The sequence below is a fragment of the Chrysemys picta genome, chromosome 13 (assembly GCF_011386835.1).
Source record: "Chrysemys picta bellii isolate R12L10 chromosome 13, ASM1138683v2, whole genome shotgun sequence".
Taxonomy (NCBI): domain Eukaryota; kingdom Metazoa; phylum Chordata; order Testudines; family Emydidae; genus Chrysemys; species Chrysemys picta.
Genome location: NC_088803.1, coordinates 52,322,991 through 52,334,774, shown reverse-complemented (window position 1 = coordinate 52,334,774; position 11,784 = coordinate 52,322,991). Strand labels below are relative to the sequence as shown.

General features: G+C 46.4%; 1 protein-coding gene across 1 annotated transcript in view; it reads right to left on the bottom strand.

Annotated features, from left to right (window-relative positions):
- NSFL1C (NSFL1 cofactor) overlaps positions 1–11,784 on the bottom strand; it is a 14,636-nt gene extending 2,852 nt beyond the window's left edge. The window contains exons 1-8 of the mRNA XM_005304926.5: positions 11,578–11,784; positions 9,415–9,512; positions 7,775–7,849; positions 4,341–4,506; positions 3,873–3,965; positions 2,412–2,521; positions 1,574–1,711; positions 626–790 (exon numbers count right to left, since the gene is read on the bottom strand). Of these exons, the coding sequence (XP_005304983.1) occupies positions 626–790; positions 1,574–1,711; positions 2,412–2,521; positions 3,873–3,965; positions 4,341–4,506; positions 7,775–7,849; positions 9,415–9,512; positions 11,578–11,679 (947 nt within the window). The 5' untranslated portion in view covers positions 11,680–11,784. The remainder of the gene's footprint in view (positions 1–625; positions 791–1,573; positions 1,712–2,411; positions 2,522–3,872; positions 3,966–4,340; positions 4,507–7,774; positions 7,850–9,414; positions 9,513–11,577) is intronic.

Here is an 11,784-nt window from a genome sequence, read left to right as displayed (position 1 = left end):
GGGGGCCAGGAAAAGAGATTTGTTTTCCAGTCTCCCTGCTTGAGCAGGGATGTGGTTCAATTCTCCTATAAGAACTGGAGGAAAGTATGGGTGACCACCTGTGTTCTTCAAGACTGGCTGGCTGAGCAGGACTTCAGCACAGAAGTCACATACTTAAGTTCTACCGAGCAATGGACTCCATGGAATTAATTTTGCTCCTCCCGCTGAACCTGTTTGAAAGGAGAATCTCCTCTCTCAAGCTATCTGCAGTGAAGAGAGTGGCTAAGGAAATAAGTGTGTATTCAGGGTCAGAAGAAGTCAACTGAGCTAAGTTCCTTAATTATCTGAAGATGTCCAAAGACGTTGGGATAATTTAGGCACTACAGACAGTTAATACTGAAGTGTTCAAATGAGAGATCACCAGCTCAACAGCTGTCACTGTTAGGCTAGGATTTGTTTTCCTACCTATAGTTAACAATTGCCAAGCCCCACAGTAATTCTGCTCCTATTCACCTATACAGAAGGATCCCCAGAGCTCCCTTTAGCGGGCTAGCCAGGATTTTAACAGCTGCTCCAGCTGTGTACCGTTCGCAGTGTCACTCAGGCCCTCCCAGTTAGTAACCTGGGTTTCCAGTTGCCCCTGTACCTGTGGCTGTGGTTAAATTTCTGGACCAATCGCCCGCCATCAGCGAGCCGGATTTGGATGTTGGTGGTGGGCTCTGACTCATCAATGGTGATAGAAGAACTGGCTTTGGCTTCGTTCTCTGCTTGCTGTGCTGGAGAGCTGGTGCCCATCACCTGGGGGGCAGTGCTAAGGAGGAGGAAAATAATGGAGGACAGATTTTATAAACCACCTCTTTCCGGGCCCAGGAATCAGGATTCCCACAAAAGATGCACAGTTGCAAACATATTAGCACTGAGAACAGGAACTCAGGAACCAACTGGTGACACATCAAGGGCCCTCAGACACTTATCTAATCTCCAAACCAATCTCTCAGAGCCAACCTCCAATGTCTTCCAATCCAACCCCCACTCAACCTCACCTAGACATTCCCATGCTCCCAGACATCTAATCATGGTCTCTACTACCTCCCCATTGCCTCGCTTAGCATTGATCTCTTCACCGTAACTGCTAATGAGGGTGCACATCACACACAATATTTAGCATTTACAAACATTAAATGATTAATCACCACCGTGTTATCCTCTTTTTACACATGAGGAAACAAAGACTAAGTGATTGGACCTAGGCCACAGAATCAGGGTCAGAGCCAGGAATCAAACTCATGTTCCTGGCTCAGAGACTTATGCTCTGACCTCTGCATCACACTTTATATCTGCCATCAATGCCATTTTTCAATTGATTCACAGGAGTTTGCAATAGGGAACTAACAGCAAGGAGTTAAAGCCGGTCCTTCATATTTGTTAAAAACACCTACAACATTAAATGCTGTTAATCTTGCTTATAAAATGCCACCTATTCCATCATCCTAACAAACAGCCAAATCAACTACTATTTTGTTAAAGAAAGAAACCGTGAGAGCTCAGATGGGCTACGGCAGCAGATACCAAATCAGAACTTCTGTCTTCTCACCTGCCCAGTTTCTGCCCCTCTCCAGTGAAAGCCCTGAAGGCACCTTTGGATTTCACAAAATCCTCGTCACGGTGGTCCTCCATATCCAAGTTCACTTGTCCGCCGCGTGCTAACCTGCGGAGCTCGCCTGGGACTTCCCTGGAAGCAAGAAGAAGGTGCATTGTAATAAAATCCACACATAAAGAGCTGAAAACTACCTTCTGCTGCCTCCTGACACACAGGCAGGCTCCTCTTCTGGAGCAGCTCCAAAGTGGTGCCCACCCCCGCAAATGGCTCTAAGAGAGACAGGCATGCAGAAGAGATTACAGAACATGCACCCAGATAACGCTTGCTTCCCATTTATGCTGCCCAGGGAACTGTCACCACAAATGCCAGTCCCATCATAGGCTATTAGAAACCTTCCCTCCTGTCCCCAGGAATCAAAGCATCCTTTAGTCATCATCTCATCAGCGAAGCAGGATTTGCGGAGGACTCACCCTCCCAGGGCCTAACACACATGAAAGGTTTCTCGCACTAGCCTGCGTTTGGGATAACCTGCCTTTTGTAATCCTCAGGAGTCTGCATCCCACATGTGTAAGAGCCTGTTCCCTCACTTCTAATCCTCAAAGTCTCACATCGCTTCATGGATGGGGCTGCTTCCACAGTTAAATACCTGATAGACAGGCAACCGCTGTATTTTATAAGAAACTAATGAGAATGCTTCAGATGAAATGAGCTATTTACATGAAGCTCCGATTCCCAGCATGCTGGATTTCCTACATTCCTATATTTTACCATACAGGCTCTTCCTTCTCAGGCACACCCCATCAGAGGTTCCCCCAACCCTCATGCTGCATACCCTCTGCGGATAGACTCCAGAAACTGGGCATTGGATGGGTCTTGGTAGCTCCTCAGCTCCCCGTTGTCCAGGCTGAATCCACTCTTCCACAGCTTCAGTACAATATGTACCTGCAACCACCCCAAGCAGAAAAGTTAATTCCTCGCCAGTGTCTTAACAAAACACAGCAACGCCTGGCAGTGAAGAGCCTGAACATGCGGGGAATTTCAAAGAGAGGCTTGTGCCCCAGTGGGGACTCCTCTAAGCCAACACAGACAAAAGAAAGAAAAAACATCTGCTGGCTGCTTGGTGGTATCACTCCACAACACAAAGTCAGCATCACAGATCACCCTCTTTTTGGCAGGTCTGCTTAAAAAGCCAAAGAGTGCATGGGACAGGGAGACTAAGGGCTGGTCCACACTAAGCCCCCAGTTCGAACTAAGATACGCAACTTCAGCTACGTGAATAACGTAGCTGAAGTCGAAGTATCTTAGTTCGAACTACAAGGTACTTACCGCGGGTCCACACGCGGCAGGCAGGCTCCCCCGTCGACTCCGCGTACTCCTCTCGCGGAGCAGGAGTACCGGCGTCGAGGGTGAGCACTTCTGGGATCAATTTATCGCGTCTAGACAAGACGCGATAAATCGATCCCAGAAGATCGATTGCTTACCGCTGAACCCGGAGGTAAGTATAGACCAGGGGTCGGCAACCTTTCAGGAGTGGTGTGCCGAGTCTTCATTTATTCACTCTAATATAAGGTTTCGCGTGCCAGTAATACATTTTAACGTTTTAGAAGGTCTCTTTCTATATGTCTATAATATGTAACGAAACTATTGTTGTATTAAAGTAAATAAGGTTTATAAAATGTTTAAGAAGCTTCATTTAAAATTAAATTAAAATGCAGAGCCCCCGGACCGGTGGCCAGGACCCGGGCAGTGTGAGTGCCACTGAAAATCAGCTCGTGTGCCGCCTTCGGCACGCATGCCATAGGTTGCCTACCCCTGGTATAGACGTACCCTGAGCCACACGCCCACCCCAGAGGTGGCTCCTCCAAGCTCACAAGAGAACATACTGGTCAGGCAGAGGAGAGAAGCCTGCACTGCCACTGCTGCTGTGCCTCCTCTGGGGATACAGGGAATTTCATTCTCCAGTGCTTTCTATACACCACCTTTCAGGAGCATTAATTTCACAGCTAGAGATGTTGAGAAAAGGTCCTTGAGCTTATGCGGAGCTTCCAGGTTTTTAATTAACAGGTCAGCAGAACACTGCCTACAGAACACTTGATTATTCACTAAATCTACCCCGGGAGCAAAGCGCACTCTCCAGTCTAAGAATTTACCAAAGCGAGGCTTACTGCACCTCAGCCTTCTCTGTCCATTTCCTTCTCTGGGCTCGTCAAGAGGGAAAACAGACACTTTGTAGCGAAATAAAATAATCCACTAAGGAAGATCTTTGCAAAGTTGTAAGGTGAGAGCTACTCACATCCTGAGCAGAATGCTGCCTCCTCTCTCCTGACACGTAGGCCGACTCCTCCTCCGGAGCAGCTCCAAGGCGGTACCCTCCCCCTGCAAATGGCTACAAGAGAGAGGAATGCAGAAGAGATTACAGAACGATATGCACCCAGACAATGCTCGCTTCCCCGTCACGAACATCGCCATGTGAAAACATGGGCTTCACCGTACCGGCAATATGGTTATCAGCTACATAACACGGCTCAAAGCTGCAGCTTGTTAGCCAATTAATCGTTTGACACCCCGAATTAGCTTTTCTTGCCATTTGGCACATATGCTAGATCAGCTCTAATGGAGGGGTTTGGATACAGCTGTCCTCACAAGATAATCCCAGCACTCACCAATATAGAACAGCTGTCACTGAGCTGGTGGAGGGAGAACAACTCCCTTAAAAACAGATTTAAATAAGGAAAGGAAGGAAGACCCCAGCATTCCTCACTTTTGCTCTGCTGCTCTCGCCGGAGTTCTTAGCCGGCCGATCAACAGCCACCGCTCCGTGCTCCTTAGCTCCTTTGAACAGATCCTCCACCAGCTCATTGGGGCTTTTCTTCCTTGGAGGGCCAACGATCTGCTGCCCACTTCTCTCCGAGCCCCCAGCATAAAACCTGAACAGAACACACATTTATTATCTAGGGACTTGGGGTTAGTTACTTGGACAAATGATTTTCCAGGACAGGGACCTGAGAAACCCCAAAAGGTTACAGGATAAGACTGAGTTTCAGGTCCCGGATGTGGCTGCCCACACAAACAGTTTTTGCTCTTGCACAGTTGGTTATTCTCACTTTCTCTTCTATAGTCATGCAATTTACTGGGAAGTGTTCATCTACTGTGGCCAATCACTGTAACTGATGTGAACAGAAAGCCATGAAATGAGGTCTCTGCCAGACTCAGCAGCTCCTTCTGTAACAGAGTTTGAAAAGCTGTGTATGAGCTAGTGACAATCAAATGATCTCCTAGCCGCAAAGCTCTCAAATTAACAAATGGGTGGAGGGGGGAGAATCTAGTCTAATGGGACTGGTTATCTGCTCTCCTGGATTCTATTGCCAGATACACCACCAACTTAAGTCACTGAACTGATCTGTGCCTTAATTTACCCATCTGTAAGAGTGTTTATATACTTGGCCACCTCACAGGGATACTGTATGGCTTCATTCAATTTGCTTTGCATGTCACCCGTAAACTACTTATAGAATCAGAGAAACGTAGGGCTGGAAGGGCCCTCGCGAGATCATCCAGTCCAGCGCCCTGCACTGAGGCACAATCAAGTAAACCGAGACCATCCCCGACAGGGTGTTTGTCTAACTCGCTCTTAAAGTCCTGCAATGATAGGGATTCCACAACCTCCCTTGGAAGCCTATTCCAGTGCTTAACTATCCTTATAGTTAGACATTTTTTTCCTAATATCTAACCTAAATCTCCCTTGCTGCAGATTAAGTGGATTATTTCTTGTTCTACCTTCAGTGGACATGGAGAGGAACGCATTAGTGTCCTCTTTATAACAGCCCTTAACATACTGGAAAAATTATCGAATCCCCTCTCAATCTTCTTTTCTCAAGACTAAACATGCTTAGTTTTTTAACCTTTCTAAATCTTTCATCATTTTTGTTGCTTCTCTTTGGATTCTCTCCGATTTGTCCACATCTTTCCTATAGTGCAGTGCCCAGAACTGGACACAGGACTCCAGCTAAAGGCCTCACCAATGCTAAATATAGGGGGACAATTACCTCCTGTGTCTCTTTAACATTCCTGTTATTACACCCCAGAATATTAACCTTTTTAGCAACTGCACCACATTGTTGACTTGTATTCAATTTGTGATCCACTATAACCCCCAGATTCCTTTCAGCAGTACTACTTCCTAGCCAGTTATCTCCCATTTTGTAGTTGTGCATTTGATTTTCTCTTACTAAGTGCAGTATTTTGCACTTGTCTTTATTAAATTTCATATTGTTGATCCCAGACCAACTCTCCAATTTGTCAAGGTCATTTTGAATTCTAATCATGTCCTCCAAAGTGCTGGCAACCCCCCCACGCTTGGTGTAATCTGCAAATTTTATAAGCATATTCTCCATTTCATTATCCAAGTCATTAATGAAAATATTGACTAATATCAGGCCCAGGACTGACCCTGCAGACCCCACTAGATATGCCCTCCTAGTTTGGCAGTGAACCACTGATAACTACTCTTAACTAGTTGTGCACCCATTTTATAATAATTTAATCTAGACCACATGTCCTAGTTTGCTTACCAGAATGTCATGTGGGTGACATATGGGTTTCAGAGTCCGGGCTCCAGCCCAAGCCAGAACATACACACTATTTTCAGCCCTACAGCCCAAGGCCTGTGAGCTTGAGTCAGTTGACCTGGGCTCTGAGACTTGGTGCAGCAAGTCTTTCTTTGCAACGTAGACATACCCTTACTATTCTTCCCATCTTTCCCTTGCATCAGGATGGTTTCCTATTGAGCCCCTAATATTGTCTCTTTGAGAAACTGCCTTCTTTCCTGAACTCCTGTTGGGACCTTACCTACCAGTTCTGAGTTTGTTAGTCTGCTTTTTTAAGTCCATTGCTACTCTCTCGCCTTCCATTCCTTAAAATCATGAACTCTCTCATTTCATGATCACGTTCACCCAAATTGCCTTGAACCTTCAGATTTTCAACCAATTCCTCCTTGCTAGCCAGAATCAAATCTAAAATGGCTGTCTCACTGATTCCTTCCTCCATTTTCTGAAACAAAAAATTGTCCTCTAATACACTCCAAGAACTTATTGGAAAAATAATACAGCAAAACCCAAAATATCCAACAGATGTCTGGGTAGTTACAGTCCCCCATTAATACTTGTGTTTTGCATATTTCTATTATTTGTTCTCAAAATGCCTCATCCACCTCATCCTCCTGATTTGTTAGTCTATAGTAGACCATGACATCACCCATTTCCCCCCCCGCCCTTTATCTTCATCCAGAGACTTTCAACTGGTGTGACTCTCACCTCCTTCTCGACCTCAGAACAAGAGTACATACTGAGGTACAATGCAACACCTCCTCCCTGGCCTATCCTTCCTGAACAAGCCATAACCCCACTATACCACCAAGTCTCTGTGATGCCAATTAAGTCATAATTTAGCTTATGGACTAATACTTCCAGTTCTTCCGGTTTACTCCCCATATTCCTGGCATTTGTGTATATAGACATCTAAGAGGTTGAGCAACTTCCCCCATTGCTACCCCTCCTGTTGCTCCTATGACCCTACCATAATTTTCCATTCCTGCTCCACCCCCCACCCTCAACATTTAGTCCTCTGTTAACATCACTTGTTTTATACCTGACTGTGGGCTTTTCTCACCTGCCTCTTTTGAATCTAATGTAAAGCTCTCCTCGCTAGCTGTCCTTATAGCTGTCACTGCAGGAAATTGCCCACTAACATTTCCTAAATGATGCTCAAAAGAAGGGAAAAACCCAGATGAGGGGAACTACAACTGCATTCCCATACAGCAGTGTCTCAAACAAAGACACGGGAGTGCTGGGGCTCGCTGCTCTAGCAAAAATGCAAACACTCATTGTGCAAGCCCTGAAATTCACTTCTGTTAACAACGGGGAGAAGGCCATGCATTCAGAACTGTACTGATCACCATTGAATTTAACATCTCACAACTCACAAACCAGTACAGGACATTTCGACAAACAGTGCTAAGCCTGTCCTTGCAGAAACCATTTTCATTGACTAGCTTTTCAGAATAAGACTCAGTGAGTATGAAAACGTGAGACTCATCAGTAGTGGTTACAATACAGATTTAAATAAGGTTCTGTACAGTTCCATGCTCTCCCACAAGACAAAAGACTATATGGTTTACACATTTAACCGGAGACTGACCGTTGTCCCTCTTCCTCTTCATCATCTTCTTCTTGAGCATGAACAAGGTCTCTGAATGATGTCACCCGGTGGTCACTGTAAAAAGATAACCAAAATGAGCGCACACTTTCCGCAAAGAGATAGATCTATATCAGCCATGTAACGTGAACTATACAAGCAGGAAAGTGGCTGTTATGTTGTGCTCCTGTCCTCTACTATGCGTCTGGGTTAAGCCGCATTTATTTCCACTGAACTTCAGTTCTTGCACTAATTAAACACCCTCTATATACTGATCAAATGGCAGCTCAGAGGTGACAGGTACTATCGCTGTCCTCATTAACCATTCAGCAAAGCCGACCTGCTCTTTCCCTCTTGGGGACTGTTGTCAAAATAAGGGAGAATATCCTAATATCCTACACTTAGCTTCCCCCCCCCCCCATCTCAACTAAAATCAACAACATACACTCTTAGAATAATCTAAACATATCTAAGAGATCCCTAGAAATAAATAGGTTTGTGCCTTTTGTGTCTTTATGATATATAAAGAAAGATCTGAAAAGTTTCTGTACAAGAGAAAAAAAGGAACCTGGATTGAAGAAAGCTGGAGTAGAAGAATTTCCGCACTTATACAGTGGATTAATCTGGATCCCTTCCAACCCTAGGGACCTGATTCTTCACTCCACTGGACCATCGAGTCACACTGGTGTAAAACTGGTGTAAGAGTGGTGAATCAGTCTCCAAGTATCTGAGACTCTCCCCATCACATCTACAAATACCATGTGGGTGTACGCACAATGCTTGAGAAGGGGTCACGAACACAACAAACGTAACAAATCTTCAGTCATTTCCCTGCAGATGTACTGGATTTAGAAACCTTTATTTATCCACAGAATAATTATGGCATAATCCCAAAAAATGCAAGGTATCTTATGCTGCCCTGTTCTAGGGAGCCTCTGTTAAAGGTGAATGGAGTTCAGGTTACATGTCTATTGATCCTCTGTGCTTCTGTTGTGCTACCTGCTAGGGTGTTAACTGAAATGGCAATTTTTTTGTGATGTGGGCACTTACCCACAAGAATCTGGATTTAGACCATTAAATTCATTTCACACAGACAACTAACCAATCAGATGATAACTCTCTGTGCTTCAGATCCCTCATCTGAAAATGGGGATAATATTTTCCTATTTCACAGGGATAGGATGATGCCAAATTCATTCAAGCTTGTAAAGTGCCTTGACATCCTCAGCTAGGCGGTGTATAGAATTGCAAACTATTCTAGAGAATTATAGTATTGTGCAGATCTCACCGGTATTATAGAAAATGTTTAGATCAATCTGCTGAGTTCTCTTCTGGCCCCAAAGCAAACTAAAATAAAATAATCCATTCTTCTTGAGCAATGAGGTAAAATCATTCTACACAGTTCTTTGGATAAAATGTGCAATCCCATCCAAGCTAGGGGAATACAACACTGCTGGGGTTTTCACAAAGGCTAATGAAACTTACGAAATAAAGCTGAACCAGAATTCATGGATGTCTTTGCTGATAACTGTTATACAACAATGCGATGGGCATAGTATAAGTACTTTGATAAGTGGCTTCCACTCCCACATATATAACTGCTTAATGAAGAGACCCGTATAATTTGGAAAGTTTCTCCTCACCTGGGTGCAGTGCCTCTGGACACAGAGCTGGCAGTTGGCGGAGGAAGCGTCACAATGTCTTCATCACCCCCATCCTCATAGAAACTAGCTAGAGCAAGCTGAAAGGACAGAATTACAGCAGGTTTTAAAAGAATAAGCCCAATCACCTCGTACATCATTGCAGTCACAAAGGTATCTATTGAAAAGATTAATATACTGCATTTACTTCGAACTTTTGTCACATCCAATCGCTTAAACCACATCTACTCTAAGGAATTTTACAAACCAGTTTCCATGTTCAGGAATCTTAGCAGAGACAAGGCTCATCTAGCAGCTTCTTTTTACTGCCATGGTAGGGGTTGCCTACACTCAAAAATTTACTGAAATGGCTCTTCTGGAATAACTCTTTGTGGGGATACTCTTATTCCAGAAGAAGAGTGCTTGTTTCTGATTTAGTTTAATCTACTTCTAAAGTGGATTTAGTCAAATCTGAAAAAGGCGGTCTTCTTCCAGAATAAGAGTATCTTCATGGGGACTTATACACAAATAATTATTACAGAATAGCTAGTTCAGTAAATTTCCAAGCGTACACAAGCCCTTAATTAAATGTGCTAGTGTAGACATGGCCAGAGGGTAAGTTTGCAGGGAAAAAGGCAATTGGTCAAACTGGTGATCACACATTCACTTACAATTTTCGGGTCCTGTTCACACCATGGCTGAATCTGTACTAGCAATAACTGGTTTTCACCACTTCTGACCAGGTGGATACCATTTACAGATCCTTCCACTCTACCTGACTGGCTAAATGCAGGAGTCTGTATCCTACACAACCTCGATTAAGCATATTGCATAGACTTTGAATAAAGCAACAGAGGGTCCTGTGGCACCTTTGAGACTAACAGAAGTACTGGGAGCATAAGCTTTCGTGGGTAAGAACCTCACTTCTTCAGACTTGCATCTGAAGAAGTGAGGTTCTTACCCACGAAAGCTTATGCTCCCAGTACTTCTGTTAGTCTCAAAGGTGCCACAGGACCCTCTGTTGCTTTTTACAGATTCAGACTAACACGGCTACCCCTCTGAGACTTTGAATAGTTTCAGGCAGCTGAAATTAGGATAAACAGAGGAATTTTCAGTGCTCTTAATATATATGAAAGGATCAAAGCCTGTTTGGGTTAATCACACTTCCATAGAATCTTATACCTCAAGCTAACAAAACTCAGTGATAAATATTATTTACCTGAATAGGAGATTGCCTCAGCCAGTTACATAGAGATTTGTAAGGTTACAAAATGGAAGTGATATGTCACTCAGTTCTTTCACTTGATGATTTAATCTGCCTCTAAAGAGTTTCAGTTCATATTAAAGTATAACAGGTATGGGGGGAGGGGGGAGGCAGCGCATTACTGCACAATATTGTGAGTCAAGACTCTTGGCTCCATCACTGTGTGAACGTGGCTAGACAAGTCACTTCATTGCTGTGCCTCGGTTTCCCTATCTGGATAATACTTATGCGGATGGTTCTGTGAGGCCTAATCAATGCTAGTAAGGAGCGTTGAGATTTTCAGATGAAACGATGTGCTAGAGAAAAGTGAAGGGAGGGCACAGACTTGGTTTCTGTCATGCACCAGAAGCCCGCGGGGATTTACAGGCGATTAACTGCAGCCACATCCTGAGAAAGGCGCCAGCTCCAGGCAGGCTCCTGAGTGTCCCTCCCCGCAGCCTGCGGGGGACGCGGTCTCTGCGACGGCTTTGCACAGGGGAGCCAGTGGCCGGTTCAGGGGGTGCAGCGCCTGGGAGAACAGGCCGGGGGGAGGGGGGGACTCTGCTCACGCGGGCACCGGCTCGCGTCCAACGAGCAGGAAGAGCGGCCGGAGCCCGGGGGGGGGGCGGAAACCCTGGGGGGAAGGGGGCCGGAGTCGGGGGGGGGAGCGGGGCCGGGCCGGCAGTGAAAGCGGAGGAGTCGGGGCCGCGGGCGGGCGCCGGGGAGGGGAGGCCGGGCCGGGGGTGGGGGGAGGTCGCCCCGCGGAGGGAGAAGGGGGGGAGCCGAAGGGGGAGGGGAGGCCGGGCCTGGGGGGGGGGGGGCGGGTCACCTCCCTGCCGGGATGACGGTGCGGTTCCGCGGCGGCCCCTCCCCCGGCGGCCCAGCCGCCTCCCGGCCCGGCCCTGCCCCGGGCCCGGCGCTACCTGCAGGTCCCAGCCCGCGGACTCCAGGAAGAAGCGGGCTCGCTCCTCCTCGGTCCCGGTCACGGCCACGAACTCCCTCAGCGCCTCCTGCCGATCCGCCATCTTCCCGGTGCAGCGGCCAACCCCCCCCGGCCCGCGCCGGAGGCCGCGCCTGGCGGGCCGGGCGTGCAGCACTCAAAGCCCTCCGTGCGGAAACGCGCGCCGCCC